This window comes from Pagrus major, chromosome 20 (genome assembly GCF_040436345.1).
Source record: "Pagrus major chromosome 20, Pma_NU_1.0".
NCBI lineage: Eukaryota > Metazoa > Chordata > Actinopteri > Spariformes > Sparidae > Pagrus > Pagrus major.
Window position 1 is genome coordinate 18,404,595 of NC_133234.1, and position 17,525 is coordinate 18,422,119.

Below are 17,525 nucleotides of genomic sequence, written 5' to 3' on the forward strand. Positions count from 1 at the left end.
GAAAGGTTGTGCTCTGTTTCTGCATTAGCATCGACTCCGTTTCTTAAAACACAAACAGAAAAGCGGGGTGACCTTCTCTTCATTTGGCACGGGGACAAAGTCGTTTGTGAATGACTCCTTTGCTTGCAAGAGTATTAAATTTAGCATGACAGGGACACCTTCATGTTTGCTACAACAACAACCAAAAATCTTTGACCTCCATTTTCTAGGCTATATGCAGAATGGGGCAATTTATCACCAGCCAAAAAATCTCAGCACCCTAATTAATTACAACTAAGTAAAGAATGTTTGGAGAGCCAAATTGCTTTAATTCCCCAAACACCGGCTGAAAGTCATTCATTATCAAATGTGTGCTCAAAGGTTAGTTTGCTTTTGCGAAGACGAAATAAGCATTAATTTCGGAGCTCCGGCCTGTGGGGAGACAGGCGAAGGCCACACATCACTGACGGCAGGTTCGCTGTCTGATCTTTGCTCGCTGCTCAGTGGACAACGGCAGGTCTTGATACTTTCTGTGTAGTTCAGCCTGAGAGCACTCAGTCACCCTAATTGTAGCTGTGTTTGCCGGATGAAGTTTTGTTTAGACGTGATAATAAAGGAGTGTACGGTGGCAGCTGCTTTGAGGAGGAGAAGTGTCATTGACACAGGGGCTTTAAGCCTTCCGAGGCCTCCATTAACAGGCCCAGCAGGGAATATGTTTAAAGAGTCTTCAGTATGCAGTCACTGAGCGGAGATGTGTAAAACTCCCACCGAGTGCTCAAGGGAATCCAGCTCGAAAAAGATGGCTCTTAAGTCTGAAGCACCCCTCAAGAAAACAGGTGGGCTCTGACTAATTTCAGGAAATACAGAAACTCTCTATAGAAATAGTGGACAATTGGCCGTATCGAGGCCATCTCCCCATTTATTTCTCAAAATACACAAAAAAGTTCAGAGCTCCTCCTTCTGCTATTCATAAATTCACCCACGGCTCGCACTATTTGAATTTTAAGCAGTTCGAGTGAACAAGAATAAGAAGCACTTGAAGATGAAATCCATCTCTCGAAGGGAATTCATCAAAGAAATTACTTCCCATATCAACAATAGAAATTACCTCACAATATGCAATTGTCCTATCCACATATTCATGGAACCCTTTGGTGTTTTTATGGGGTAAGAGGGACTATTTAGCAGGTAATACAGCATTAATGTGGAGGAGAGGGAGAGAGAAAAAAAAAGGGTTTTTAATGGAAGTGGCTTCTTGCCTCTGAATTTCGATGATGTGCACAATGCCCTTAAATCCCTTTCTTATTTGAGCCTGCTTTGCAGGTACTTTTGAGCCTTAATAGGATAAGCAGAGGACACAAAAGATTTCTATCTCTCAAGTCTTTCACTTCACTGAGAATCCCGATCTCTGGCAATGAACACTTCATGAATCATTCATTTTTAATAGATTATGCAAATTCCGCCACATAAAATCAACAAGATCAATAACTGCGGGCGTTTTAATTGGTGTTCGAAAACATTTTAAGGATGAACATAATCTCCAGTTCTTTCCCCCGTAAAGACACAATTAATTTGAAATTGGATCTCGGCCTAAACACTGCAGATAATTTACTACTTTTTGCATGGCTTAAAATTCCTCTGGTAGGCTTATCGCCGGCAAGTAAACTGTAATACTCAGCCATTAGAGAGCCCACACACACCTGAATATCACATAATAGGCACTGAGGGAAAATCAAGCAGAGGAGCCACTAACTAAATACTAATTACCAAGTGGAAGTTTTTACATTAATTTGACCTCTGTATGCTCCATTTCTCTATTTTCTACTTTTTGTAACCGTTTTGCTTCAAATGTGTGATTACATGTCGTATTAAAGGACTAATACACCCAAATCGCAAGATTGTGCTGCTTTAAAGGAGATTTATTCTGCTTATTTGTTTTTGTCCTTTCCTTCAGTGTGTTATATTCGTTCATGAAAGTTAAAAACACCGAAGTCCGCACCAACAGAAGCTCCTCTCTCCCACAGAAAACACGTGAAACTCCTGAAACGCCTCATCAGTTGTCCCGCCTTTAATTCTGTGACTTTGTGACATCATGACGTCAACATGTCATAGATTTGCATAATTTATACCTATATTCACACAATTGAAGCTAACTGGAAGCTGAAAACACGACATAGCCGACCGTAGACACGGTGAGCGGTGCGGGGTCGGGCATGTGTGAGCTGACCAATCAGAGCACACTGGGTATTCAGGAAGGGGGGGCCTTAAAGAGACAGGAGCACTTCAGACAGAGGGGGAATACAGTGCTGCTGTATGAGAAAACTGATGCGTTTTTTGAGCATTAAAGCGTGTAAACCTATTCTAGTAGTAACCCAAAATAAAATCATGAAAATGAGAATAATATGTCTCCTCTCATTTATCAAAAACAATTGAAAATTTTAAATGTGCACTATGTAGTTTGAGGGTGGAAGATCAAGATCTACATTGACTTTAAAGGACAACACAATTTCAAACTGTATTACTTTGTTTATATGTGGCGGACCCTGCCACCTGTCTAGCTTCAAACAGTGTTCTAGGGACCTTATTGTCCTCTGAGAACAGCTTGTTTGTTTAATTATGGAAAAAAAATACCATTTCTGAGTTTGTATTATTACCTCATTAATATTGTAAATATTAAAATTCTGTGTTCACATTTCTAAAAGTGCCTCTTTAATAAAACAAAACGCAGTAGTAGGGTTCGTTATTGTTTGAAAGGTTACCTGAGTACCAACACTTTTGTATACTTACTTACTAATTACCAAGTGGAAGTTTCTCTATTACTTTGACCTCTTTATGCTTTATTTTTCTGCCTTCAGCAAAGGGCATGGACTAAACTTATTAACTGACACAAAAAAGCAAAGTTTCACATATGCACACACACACACAGACACACACTGATGTGCATACAATCCCATCTTTCTTCCTCTACATGTCTCTTTGCACCTGTAAACCAGTAAGGAGACCCTCTCTGCGGAGACCATCTAAAGTATCCCAGGTGCAAACAAAGCCGCCTGCAGAGCCAGACCTGCTTTCTACAGAGGCCATCAGTGCACAAAGGACAAACACACACCTTTCTTCTCAGGAGGCCTGCCTTACAGGGGAAATCTACCTCCCACATATTAATGAGAAAAGGGCCCTTTCTTTTCTCATAAGACTGCTCGGCTATCATTTGAGAAGAGGGTGGTGGTGGTGGTGGTGGTGCTGGTGGTGGTGGTGGGGGCTGCTGCAATTTTCAATCACCCTGTCCTCCCCCGCGCAGAACTCGTTGCCTTTGATGGCTGCTGCATAATTATATGAATTTTAATAAAAGCTCTGTATATTAATCTCAGGCCCCCGACAGTCATCGTAAACTTTCAGTAAACTTAACCTTCTTCTTGGTAATAACACAGCAACAACGAAACAATATTTCAATTAGCCAGGCAGTCATTAACTGTGACAAGGAGAGGAGGGAGAGAGAGAGAGAAAGAGATAGGGAGGGTGAAATAAATGATCATGGTGTTAGAGTTAGGCGGCAGAAATGCCAGAGCGTATTTACCGAGGCACATTACTCGTGCTTTGAGACACACAAACTGTCTCTCGGCGAACAAATCACAGGAGCAACACAGCAGCAGCCAACAAGCAGTCAGTCCTGCATGGTGGCCTCTTTTTTTTTTCTCTTCACGAGACCTTGCTCTGATACACAGTCATAGTTCTGATGTGCTGACACCCAAAGGTCCTTGTCCGGCGGTGACTGAACAGCTCACGCCCTGCTCGCTCAGCAAAAAAACCAGACGGAGGACAGCTGCTAAGCTTTTATCGCATCATCGTTACCACCTTTTCAGCTCAGAGTGAAATGGTATTAAAAAAGTCTTGACACTTAACTTTTTGGGTTTGCTTTTATTTTCACACATTTCATTCTTTCTTTGTTGTCAATTGCACAAGCATCGTTTTTTTTTTTTTCTTCTCAGCTGAAGCTGTGGCTCGGCAGCATAAAGGCGTACTGTATGGCACTTGATCTTACCTACAGGGTAGCTTTGCGACACACTGGGGCCCAGGTCTGGGTTGGCGCTAGAGGATAAACTGGGCTTGACTTCGTCCAGGCTGGAATTCAGGGCAGGGAGCGAGTACTCATTAGCCTGGGAAAAGGACAGTTGAATCATTACACAACCAAACAATACCTAGATGGAAATCCTCCCTTCTCCTCCTCCATTAAGCGCTCCACACAGGCCTGTGCGAGTATAAATTTGTATGAGAGCATTGTGTGTGTATGTGTGTGTGTGTGTGTTCAAGCTGCAGGGTGGCAGTTCAAGCATATCATGAATGTATTTTGGTATTGTCTGAGAGGAAGTGGGATTTTGAGATGAGTGAAAAGCCAAGGCGTCAGCTGGCCCTTTGTGCTTGACTGCAGTCCTACCCCTGATCAGCCAAGGGAGAAAGCAGTTCTGCTTTGTTACAGGCACACCATGTGGCCCTGTTTGAGAGACACCATTCACCTTTTTTTTTCTTTTTTCTTTTTTCTTTTTGCTTTTAATTTGGAGTCTTAACCACCTTTAAATTTCATAACTTCTTATCTCTGAATAGACTCGCTTGTACAACTTGCACTTTTTGTGAGCGATTAGCTGAGATTTTGCTTCTTGTGTGCGTTCAGATGTTGTCTTAAAGGACAAGTTCAAATCACACACACACAAAAAACACATTTTTCGCTCGAGCAGTATCAAGCGATCAGAGTTTTAAGAGTTCTGCTTGTGAAATTTCCATTTCAACCTCACAGAAGTGCGACAGAGGTGGATTTAGTGCATTTGTGCTTGTTTTATCTACCAAAAAAACGTTTGAATTTAAAAAGCTCAGTGGTAGGGGTTGCTATTGCTTGGAAATTTCTGATACTGGTGCCAGGTTACCTGAGTACCAATACCATTTCTAATTCTTACTTATTTTTTTTTTTTTTTGATACTTTCCTTATAGAAATGTATCTATTCTTACAACCTATCTTTTTATTCTAAATTTAAGCCTAAATTCTCAAATGGTTTCTGTTTTCAAAACTCAGCTAAAGCCCCAAAAAGTCTAAAATTATAAAATTGTGATTTAAATCAGAAGATATCTGATTAAAAAATAAGTAACTAAGATTGTGGATCTAATCAGGCGTTTGATGCCAATTTACGGGAGTTGAGATTGACGCTAAGGACGATAAATTTCAGTTCTTGCCAAAAAGTTTATCCAGAAACAATGTCTGGATTTTTCTGCACAATCAACAGAAATCAGTTTTCCTTGGGACTGTTTCTTTAGTGGAAAAGTAATTCCAGTAAAAACCTCTAACGGCCAAATCTGTGGATTATCCAGATTAACTGGGACATTGTTTCTGGACGTGTCTTTTTAAAGAAAAATGTTCAATCGAGCACCAAAATCTCATTCAGTGGAAGCCTTCATTTAAAGAAATCTCAGCGAATGCAACCAAATGTGTCTTTTTGTAATTTGGGTGAACTGACCCTTTAATTTTTTTAACTCAATCTATAAATAAGCTCCTCAGCTCATCTCTCATCCTCATGTTTCCTTTTGTAAATCCTCTAAAAGACACTCACGGCAGATGTTAGCAGGGTTTTTTTAATGAGATGAGACTTCCGGAGTCTGAGTGTTGACAATGTTTGTCCAAAGCCCAGTGTGAGGCTGAGTGGCTCAGTGGGCCGCGCTCCCACAGGGGGACGCCCGTGACCCCGCTCTTGTCTGCCACTATCACCGATAAACTCTAATTGTCTGCTACAACTGTTCACTGGCACAATGTCGGATGTTTTCCTCTATTCTCAGAGGCTTCAGACGCCAAACAGACGTTTTATCATGCAGATAAAGGGCAGAAGGGGGAAAACTGAAAAGATAGGTCTGAAAGGGATGACCAAATGGCTAGCAGAAGTGTGGGAGGGGTGAATCCATTGAGTTTTGCATCTCCAGAATGGGTTTTTAATGCCTCGCTACAGAACCCAGACACTGGCTAATAGGGACACATTTTCCAGAGGAGGAAAAAATCGTGAGGCACCCATGAAGGGAAAGTGCTCTGATTAATATTGCATTAAATTAAACCTGATTTTTCTAGACTGCTCCTGGCCTCTTTTTCCCTTTTTTTTTTCTCCTTACTTGCCCTCTTTTTTAGTCCAACCCTTTTAATACTCTCCCTGACGCTCTTTGTGATTGCAAGTCATTTCCAATTCGTTTTGGTATTGATCTTCCAGTAGAAATCAGTTTTGTAATTAGCTGCAAATTAGGCCCTCTTCTGGAGGTGAGGCCTGTCCCACTGATTTATCACCTGCGTAATTCGCCCCGATTGGAGAGAAATTAAAATGAACTCAATTAGGCGACTGCTTTTGCTTTATGGGTCCGACTTGTAGTTTGGTGGGAGAAATTAATAGTCTCTTGTTGTTTAATAGTATAATGAAAGTAAATAAAGGTTATCCATTGTAATAAGCCCAGAGCTTTTAATAAGCGGTGCTTTGTGGCTGTCGTTTTGGCGTGGGGGTGGCTGTTCCCCAAATGCCTCTTAATTTTTGAAATGAGGATGGATGGCGAGTGCGGCTGTGATGTGAGAAGGAATACATGGTTTCATACGTTCATTTCATGAATGCATGTTCCAATAGAGGCAGCCTTCCAGTCATTAAACATCAAGATATGACACAGAAGCAGTTGAATAACAGCAAAAATGAAGAAAAATCTAGGTATCGATTAATTTCATGTGGCCTCACTGTTATTCTCAATTATAGGGGATACAAGGAATGTGTTTTTCATCACAAAATCAATAACGTGTGGGAGTTTTCCTGGTGATCCCTCCAGCATTATACATGCTTGGTTGTAATCCAGTGCTTGGACATCTCAGACGTTTGTTTAATTAGTTTCTGGATATGATTTGGGAGTATTTGTGAGTGAACTTTTGCAGCCTAGTCGCCAGGATATAATGTTAGGAGTTAACGTTTCTGCAAACCACAGATTTGTGTTTGAGTCACACCACTAGATATTTTCAAGGACTCCTGACATTTCCAGATTTTTTGTGGCATCAAAACCTGATGTTTTTTTAAGGAGATCTACAGACATTTACAGCTGTTTTTGTGGTGTCAGAACCAGGTGTTTTTACAGGAGACCTGGTGATATTTCCAGCCGTTTTTGTGCATCAAAATTGGGTGTTTTTTTTAAGGACACCTGGGATATTTTCAGCCTTTTTTGTGGTGTCAAAATCGGGTGTTTGTTAAGGAGTCTTGCAGACATTTCTAGCTGGTTTTGTGGTGACGAAAGTCGAAGCATCTCCATCTGTTAGCGTGGTGATTTAAACAGGTATTTTACGCCAAAACATGATTTTTTTCTCACCCTAACCAAGTGTTTTTTGTGCAAAAACCTAAACAGAGCATAAGCACAGCGCTGTGACACGAGAGAAATAGAAAATTCAACCTAAACAAATGTAGCGTTGTAATATATAGAAACAGTCCGCTTTACTTATCTGTGATTTTGCAGAAACGTACTTAGCTAACATTTATTCTGGGGATTGGGTTGATTCTTGTGCTTCATTCAGAGTCGCAGTTTGTGTGTATGTGTGGAGACGTGCTGAGTTGCAGTGCTCTACTAACCTGTTCTGGTTTGATGTGCTCCGATGTAGGGAAGACGTCAGGGTACGAGGGGCGTTCAAAGACCCGGTCCAGCGCTTCCAGCTGCTGCTGGGTGAAGGCATCTGCCCTAAGGTGTTTCCGTAAACTCTCCACACTACCCTGAGAATCACTGTTTGGGCCAGAACCATCTGAACCATCTACAAGAAGAAAGAGCAACAATCGAGATACTGACCCCGGGAAGCTGGCCTTTACTTCAAGCTATATGCACTTTATATTCTCCTCATGTGTTTTTTTTCCCTGTACCACCTCTGCGGGGGGATCTGAGGAGGACAGAAAGGGATGGAGTGCAGGTTTTTTCCACTCCTTAATGGCTGTAGTGAGCCACTGGCTACATCACACAGGCTTTTTCCCTGCACCCCCCACCACAGTAGTAACACCATCATGATCTGAGAGCCCTCTGGTAATTGATGGATTACCATCACTTGCAAATATATACATGTTGTGGCAAGCATGTATACTAATGAAAGCAGCAGCGAGCCCATTATAGTGCCTTTTCATTCCAGCCAGGGGATTTTTTTTTTTTTTTTTTTTTTTTTCTCCTCTTTCTCTCCTCCCCAAAAAACCCGACCGGTGCAATTCAAGACTCAAGAGCAGTTTTTTTAAAAAGCACAATTTCCCTTTTTTCACAATTCAATACCGCTTTCATTCTCCGCGAGTGTGTGATTCCATTTGGAGGACAAGAGGCTGAATAAAATCGTACAGTCTAGTTCAATCATCCTGCTCTCCAAACACAGGAATTTTCTCCTGACTCCTGACCTGATTACCCGACTGTTGGGGAGAAGGATGCCTTAGCTTTTACCCGTTGTCACTTGCGTGTGACGCTTTAAAGCCTTTACAGACCATCCTACCATACCTCCCTTTTTTTTTTTTTTCTTCCCCTCCCTTTCTCCATCACCCCCTCCACCCCACCTCCTCTCCTGGCTGCAGTGGCTGTGTCTGTAGGTCTCCTCCCCGGATCCCAGAAAGCTTTAGCTCCCTTGCAAATCTGTCATTCTAAATTTGCGGCAGATTATGTTCTCCCCTCAGTGGGAGAGCGGTGATATATGATATGCAAGGCCCCTATTGATTGCCTGATCTGGTGGCAAGAGGGAGCTGAAATGAACTTGAAATGAACATCATGCCTCAACTCATTGTGCGTATAATACTCTACTTAATCCCACATTTTTCTCTGCCATGGAATTCAATTGATCAATCATGTCTGTGTGATAGTACCATTTGGGAGGGTTATTGCCATTCTATTCTGCTGCTTGACCTTTTTTCACAGGCTGAGGCCAGAGGATGAACCCGACTCTCCCATGAAGAGCCGGATGAGCTATAAAAGAGTGTGTGAGCGTGCGTGTGTGTGTGTGTGTGTGTCTGAGCAAGTGCGAGTGTGTGCGACCTGAAATTGTGCTGATAGCTGCAAAAATGACAAGCAATAAATACGTTGTGGGTTCGCTAACAACGACTTGTAAACGGTTTGTTCTGGTTTCTTCGCACAAATGAATGCAGGACTTATTGAGAGGCGATGCACCGATACGCCGTCCTTAGGTTCATCAGGTTTTGGCCATGATGCGACCCACATCCACATTAAATATAGTTTCTTTGATCATTCAGTCGTGACTGAATCAGTTTTTCAATCCGTTTTTCTCATGTTACATCATGTAATGTTAAATACAGGTAAAGAGAGCACTGGTATAGGATCAGTACTCAGAAACAGAAGAGAAAATGTTGAAGTGATGCGTCACTATCATTTACCGCTCAAAGTATCATCTGTTATTGGAACTCTTGGCGCTAAAAAAATGAAGCCAACGCCAGTACCTCGACTGACCACTTGGGGCTGGCTCCAACAGTGAGTCAATCCCCCGGACCGCCGTGTTAAAACGTCCGACTTTACAGCAGAAATAAACATTACAACCTGGTCCAAAAAACGATATTGGTCTCTATCGCTAATTTCTACGGTCATGACAACTGTGGCTTAAAGTTGTGCACAATTAAGAGCAGTGCACTTTGAGTGACAGCTAGCTCGCTGTTAGCAACCAGGCTTCATTCAGCTTAGGCGGGAGTCAAGAGGATTCAGGCACTTCCAACGGTGACGGCAAAGACAGCACGCTGAGCTTCACAACGGCTCGACAGAAACCTATGGGTGACGTCACGGAGACTGCGTCCATGTTGTGTACAGTCTATAGATTTTACTCCTAAATCGCTTCTTTTGTCTCCTTATATTTAAGGGGAAACAATTTTCACACTGTATGAGTGTCTCTCCGATGAAAACGTACATATAAGTCAACATTTGGTGGCACATAAATGAAATGATAACTTGCTCCAATCCACCATAATACCTAGAGATGGCTGATGATATGCAAGATAGTGATGCACGTGATGCATATACCATGTATTTGCCTGAACACAGGATGACGTATTTTTCTAGTTGCACCATTAAATCAAATTGTAAATAATCTAGATGTTTGATGCACATTTTCCCAAAATGATGTTGCCTTGTGATGATGGTTAGTTTAGCTGAGCATGGAGACTGGAAAACAGGCAGAAACAGCTAGCATGTCTCTACTCTCTCACCTCTAAAGCTCACTCATTGCTTCAAATCTTATGCTAAGCTAAGCTAACTGTCTCCTGACTGTAGCTACATATCTAACGGACAGCTGCCGCTCACTAACTCTCGGGACGAAAGCGAACACCTCCAGGTGAATATTCAGCAGGACTTCTCCTCACCCTCACCGAAGGCCCTCACCTACTATCGCTGCCTCTTGTCACTTTATCAAACCCAATTGTTCTCTTTGCTACCAAAGCAAATAGAGTCATTAATTACTTTCCATCAGCCGGCTCGAGCCACAACACCTGATCAATACCCCCCCACTATATTTGTCATTCACCACAGTGGAATACACTTCCCACACACAAGACAAACCATCCTGGGTCAACCTACACACTCTTCCTCCCACTCCTCACACTGAGACAGACAGTCCCATCTGCCCTCCCAGCTACTGATTCCCAGCTGACAAATCAACTGATGAAGACGATTGTGGTGACATTTCAAGTTTGTGCATGTTTAATCATTTTCGAGACTGTCCTCATGAGAAAACTAAAGCACAAGTCGCCTCAGGAAATTACCCAAAATGCTTTTTGTTAACTTGCAAGTGACTTGACTTTTAAGCATCGGAAGCGAAGGAGGAAAACTGCACCTGCACAGACCTGATAAAGCAGATTATTGGAGCTTTTGGGCACTAAACTCTTATAAATGTGTACTAATTGTACTAATTATGCTTTTTTCTAATTTAAACTTTGTTTTTGTTTATTTATTTACTCATAATTAATGTTAAACAGTCATATTTACCATGTGAAAAAGTGTCAAAGTGCCATTAAGTGATGTTAAGTGTTTGTTGTCGTCACTAAAAGAAGTCAGATCCATTATTTGGACATTTCCAAATCTGCCCATTATGCAGCAGTGATACTAATCTTTGACCACAGTGGCTTTGTTGGTGCGTTACACGCTTGTCCCGCTCTGTGGTCGTTTATTGATCATCTCTGGAGTCGAGTGTATTCATCTTGACATCAGTCTGTATTAACACTCTGGTAACGAGGGAGCAGCCTCCATCAGATCAGATAACCAGCTCTATAAAGCAGGCTCCTCTCTGCGGGTTTGGCACCCAGAGGTCGCGACCCCTAGCAGGAGGCTTTAGCCAACGCAACTCTGGGACCGAGACTGGGAGGGAGTCTGAGTGACTGCCCGCCAAACAAAAACACAACAAGAGAGTCTGACTCCAGCAGAAGGAAAGGATTTCAGAATAAAAGCTCCTCACGCAATGAAAACAGGGTTTCTAAGTTCTTGTCAGAGACACGAGGAGGTGAGCCGGCGCCTTGAGGTCACGAAAGCCCCCCGTCAGATGAATGAGCTCACCCCCTCCACCCTCCTCTTAGTCTGCTCCTTGTTTAAGTAACACGTCAACATACATACGCTCTCGTTCCCTCAACACATTGTTACGTATTTCACAATAATACACCTCTATAATTTCCCGCCTGACTCAATTCTCGGCTAATGAAATCAAATTAAAACAAATTGGATGAACTCAGCTGCGTTTTTGTTTTTCTAATTGAATGTTTTGATTATGTAAACATAAATGAAATAGTGCATTCGGAAGGCGATACGATTGTTCTGCATCGACAAAGATCTGGGACTGATTCGGAAAAGGGATTAAACGATAGTAGATTGATGGAATTGATTGAAATCTTTACAAAATGCCTGAAGATTTTCTGTTCGCAGCCTCTAAAATGTGAGAATTTCTGCTTTTCTAACTTTTATTTTACTATTAATTGATTTTTTTATTTAGGTTTTGTGCTGTTGGTCAAACAAAGCAAGCGGATTAGAAGGTGTTTCAGACATTTTAAATGCCTTAACATAATCAAGATATTTGTCAGTTGCAGTTAGCAGTTGCTTACAATTTGGTGTGATGTGCCTGAGCTTTTAAAGGCGTTGTTAAAGGTGCACTGCGTAGTTTTGGGGAGGGAGAAGACTGACAGATTTGTTGTGTCTAAACAAACTAAATAAACAAACTCTCTTTGTTTTCATGACTGAATAGAGTCAAACAAACTGACCTTGAAGGACAACACAGTTTCATACTGTTTTACTTTGTTTATATGTGGTGAACCCTGCCACCTTTTAGCTTCAAACAGTGGTCTGGGGATGTTATTTTCCTTCTAGAACAGCTTGTTTGTTCAGATATGGAAAAAATAAATATTTCTGAGTTTGTAAATTTTACATTTCTCCTCCAAAACTACATAGTGCCCCTTTAATCTAATCTGGAGGTGCTGACATTTTGCCGCGCTCTGAGTTCCTGTGTTGATTCTTCCTCTCCCCCCCCCCAAAACAGATGCTGATACACAGAGCAGTGTGTGACGGCGGCCCCGCTCCATCACTCATCTCCCTCCACAGTCCTCATGACGCTCAGAGAGGAGAAATAATTAATTCAACAGCTACTGAAGCACAGAATCACATCCATTCTGACTGCCACTGGCTATTGTTGTTGGCTTTTTTTGAAATTTATGATGATCATCTTATCATGAAATTTCTCTCTTGGTATTTCTCTCATAAATCAAGAGAGAAAAGCGCCGACACAAAGCGAGAAAGCGATCAGAGCGGCTGAAATTAAGAGTCATCTACAGGCCTGATTGTGCAATTTTGTGGCGGCGGCGGCGGCTCTGAAAGGGGGACGTGTGGTACGACTTTTGAAAGGGGCCGGACACACTTCACGGACATGTTCTCGACAGGCCACCGAGCTGTCTGCGCAGGTCAATTCAGCTCGCTCAATAACAAGAAGGTGAACAAAAACATCCATGAAAGCAGATTTGTACTTAAACAGCAGATACTGTGTGAGAGATTTGTACTTGACCCCGAGAGAAGCAGCTTCTTCTTTGTCTTTTCTGAGGCCTACAGAAGCAGTGGGGGGTGGAGGAGTCGAGACGTGGATGTTAATCTGCGAGCTAATGGCTTTTCTCTGCAGAATTGCGAATTCTAATATATGTCACTTTGTAAAACGGACAGCCGTGGTCACCGCAGACACCGTCTTGCCGCTCTGTCCGCGCAACAATGGCTGCCGAGTGTAACATGCTACTTTTAATTTGCAATAACACGTGACAATAGCAGATTAATGGCTCTTATGACACCTGTGTCCCTGAAGCTCCTCTCGCCGAGACCCAGTGTACATAACGTGTGTCACACTACATTATCTCTACATCCCTGCTGTAATGGTGGGGGGACCTCTTTTTAAAGGCACTGCTGACTTGGAAACTCAGGAGCTGTCTGCCCGCTTGGCAGAGCGCCACAGCGACTGCCTAAAACAAATACTCTGGGCCACACAGCCAATCCATTTCACCGGGGCTTGTGTTGCACGCCGCCTCGCCTCCTCCCCTCCTCCCCTCCTCCCCTCCTCTAACCCTTCCCCTCCTTTCCTTCGCTCATTTTTGTTCATGTTTTCAACCCTTGATAATGACTGCTTGTGCCATAATCATCATGAGGCTTACCAAGTTAAATAGGGCTCAGGCAAGCTACTGTGCTGTGAGGAAATTTAATCCAAGCATTAACTGGCTATAGACTACTGCCTACTGAGGGAGGCAAAATATGTCTGAATAGCAAACAAGGCAACAGCTCAGCCGAAATAAAAGTATGATTTACACCAAAGACACTCATGAAACAGCAGCTCAGACATGCTTCTCACTTGTATTTGTTTGATTTCAGCGCAACATACCGAGGTCTAATATGTAGCTGCCTTGGATAAGAAGTGTTTTTGCTCTGAGAAAGACTTAGTAGTAAGCTTGTGGTGACAGCATGTGATCATTTCCGGACATATTTCTCAAAAAAATCTTGTTTTTTTCAATGTTTATGTTACAAAAAACGCACAAGTGGAAGCAAAGACAGAAGGCCTCTTAAAACCTTTGATGGTATCTATGGCAAATATGGCATCTCTCTCAGAAATAAAGATATAAAATGATATAGGGCCCCATACACCCCCAGGTTATGACATACTAGGGCTGCGGCCTAAATTTCAAAATAAAACTACTCACTATTTCCACCAAAATTTTAAAAAACGATCATGAAACAGCAGCTCAAACAAGCGTCTTACTTCGAGTTGTTTGATTTCAGAGCCAAACTGAGGTCTCACATGCAGCTTTAGTGGATAAGAAGGTTGTCTGATTAGAAAAAAAGACTTATGGTGATAGCATTTGGTCATCTTTCTTTGAAAAACGACCAAATATCTTGTTTTTTCAGTGAAAATGTTACGAAAATGCATGAATGGAAGCGAAAACAAAGAGCTTCTCAAAGTTGCTGATGGTTTCTATGTCAAGTATGGCATCAAACTCTCTGAAAATAATAATAAATGGTTGTATAGGGCCATATACACTGCCAGATTATGACACACTAGGGCTGCGGCCTAAATTTCAAAACAAAACTACTCACTATTTCATGAAACAGCAGCTCAAACATGCTTCTTACTTCTATTTGCTTGATTTCAGAGACACATATTGAGGTATTATATGTGTTTTTGCCTAGTTTTGGCAAAAAAAAACGTCGAAAAGCTTTTTCTTCAGTTGATCTAAACTAAATACATGAATGGAAGCAGAGACAGAAGGCCTCTTAAAACAGTTGATGGTATCTGAGGTAAATATGGCAAAATATGGCATCTGTGATGATTTGTTTCTTCCAAGAACACATCACAGAAATAATAAAACATGGTTATATAGGGCCGCGTACGCCCCCGGGTTATGACATACTGGAGCAGCGGCCTAAATTTCAAAACAAAACATCTCACTATTTCCACCAAAATTGAAAACAATGATCATGAAGCAGCAGCTCGAATGGAAGCAAAGACAGAAGGCCTCTTAAAACAATTGATGGTATCCACAATAAATATGGCAAAATATGGCATCTGTGATGACTTTCATTCAACAAACACTCCAAAAATCATAATAGAGAGGGCCAGATTATGACATGCTAGGGTTGCAGTCTCAATTTCAAAACCAAACCACTCACTATTTCCACCAATATTTAGAGAACGATCATGAAACAGCAGCTCAAACATGCTCCTCACTTCTATTTGTTGAATTTCAGAGCTACATACTGAAGTCTTAGACGTAGCTGTCTTAGATATAAATTGTTTTTGTCTAGTTTGGTTGGAAAAAAGACATTTCATTTCATTTCCAGACTTATTTCTTAAAAAAAATGACTAAAGATCTTGTTTTTCAATGTAAATTTAACAACAATGCATGGCTTCTTTAAACTGTTGATGGAATTCAAGCCAAAAATGGTAGAAAGATCTTGTTTTTTCAGTATAAATGTGGAAAAAAATGCATGAATGGAAGCAAAGACAGAAGGCCTCTTCAAACAGTTGATGGTACCGATGGCAAATGTGGTTTTCTCTCAAAAATACACCCTACAAATGGGAACAAATCATCACATAGGGCCATTAACACCCCCAGGTTATGACATACTGGAGCTAGGGCTGAAATTTCAAAACAAAACTACTCCCAAATGGATCCAAAAACCTCCTTAGCCTTAAAAATATTATGATATAACCCATAAAAGTGCCCTTTATGACAACAAAGGCTCTTTTTCAGCCTCCTGCAGAATCCTGTCATTTTCTTGTTTTTGTATTTGGGGTAAGGTGCACTTTAAGAGCAGACAGTAACAGGACAATAGTGTCTACAGGGTAACATCGTATGTAATATACTATTCTTACAAACTGTAGCTCCGGGCGAGACATTGCTTTTGCACCCGAGTGTGTGTGTGCATCCGAGGCCTGGGGTTTATGTTTTGGAAAGATAAAGTATCCCTGACCCTGTGGTTCCAGGTAGGCACCAGCTGGCCGTTGAGAGAGTATATAAGAACCACGGCTCCCTCCTTCCGTCAACCCTCAGCACAAGTCCTACTACCACACACACACACGCGCGCACACACACACACACCTTTCTTCTCTTTCATCGTAATGCTGGCCGAGCACCTAAATCACAGAAATGGCAGCACATCAGGGGAATCATTTGAGACTGAATAGCCATAGAAACATGGCGCTGTCACCTGGAAGACCTCCACCAAACAGGCCAGCTCACACACACACACACCCACACCCACACCCACACACACACACACCTTATTCCTCTCCATGCCCTTTAATACCTCTTTGCCCTTCAGTAGCAATCTGCATAGAAATGTGTGCATTCTATCATTCAGTGACTAGACATTACACCCGGGCTAATATGAGAGGGTCCTCGAACGACTGAAAATGAACCCTTTGAAAATACCAGACGTTTGCATTATGCCTCCGCGATTGCATCTCTTACAGGGAAAGACTTGATTATGTCATTTGCCATGTCCACGTCATGCTGGTTTTTATATCTTTGCCAGGAAATCTACCTCTGACAGGTCATTAGTCATCCCCTCCCTCCCCGCACGCACATAAAACATCAATTCCACTCAATATCCCGCAAACCCCCGCGCTTCTCGACAAACGCCAGAACAAAGAAGACGCTATGTAAACTACTGCCGCGCTCTGATTAGCTCTCATTCCAGAGCACTGCAGAAATAAGGCACTCATTCCCCACCCTGTTTGAGATAACTGCCCCCCTTTTTTTTCTCTTTTTTTTTTGTTGCAGCATCCCTCCGTACCCGAGCACGCTTTGCGACATGAGTGCATCTGTTTAGCTATTCTCATCAGCTGCTTATGTAGTGACATTAAGGAAGCCTATTGCTTACAGAACCAATAATCTATATCGCCTCAGGCTCCTTTTATATCCACTACTTCAGCAGCAGAAGTGGAGCCACTTTTGTTAAAGCAAAAAAAAAAGAAAAAAAAAAGAAAAAGAAAAAGAGAGAGCCCTCCACAGCAGAGCTACAGAGGCTTTCTTGACTGACCCGGGTGGTTGGCTACATCATCTTGACATGTAATTATCTAAAGCCCTTTAATCACTTCCATAAAGATTAATTGCAGGAGACAACAGCGGAGGTCGTGTCTTCAAATCAAAAGACTCCTTGGCAGATTGACACAGCGGCGTAACAGAGTTCAGACTTAGGTGTTTTATAAGGGTCATCTGCTGGAGCCGGAGCTGGAGCAGGCTTTTAATGCTGTAATTGCAAGTTCAGCAAAGTGGGTTTTATAGCATAAAGCCGAAGAAAATCTATTCAATCTTTTAGCGTTTTTCAAGAGATTTTTAGCTAATCCCGAGCTGAGCGTATGTGTTTTTTTATTCTCTTACCGTCATCTCTTTTCCTCTTTTCACCGTTGGACCGTGGAATACCCAGAATCCCGTTGATGGAGTAGGATCCTGCAGGGTCATTGGAGGCGCTGGTTACAGGCGGAGACACTGTGTTCGGTACTGAGGGGGGAAGAAAAAGAGGAATTTTCAGTG

The 17,525-nt window shown here is 42.1% G+C and overlaps 1 protein-coding gene across 2 annotated transcripts in view; it reads right to left on the minus strand.

Annotated features, from left to right (window-relative positions):
- Window positions 1-17,525, minus strand: part of LOC141015588 (paired box protein Pax-2a-like) — a 35,006-nt gene that overhangs the window by 9,983 nt on the left and 7,498 nt on the right. For both annotated transcript variants that reach the window (XM_073489718.1, XM_073489717.1), the window contains exons 5-7: window positions 17,373-17,492; window positions 7,596-7,771; window positions 4,019-4,133 (exon numbers count right to left, since the gene is read on the minus strand). In XM_073489718.1, coding sequence (XP_073345819.1) covers window positions 4,019-4,133; window positions 7,596-7,771; window positions 17,373-17,492 — 411 coding nt within the window. The remainder of the gene's footprint in view (window positions 1-4,018; window positions 4,134-7,595; window positions 7,772-17,372; window positions 17,493-17,525) is intronic.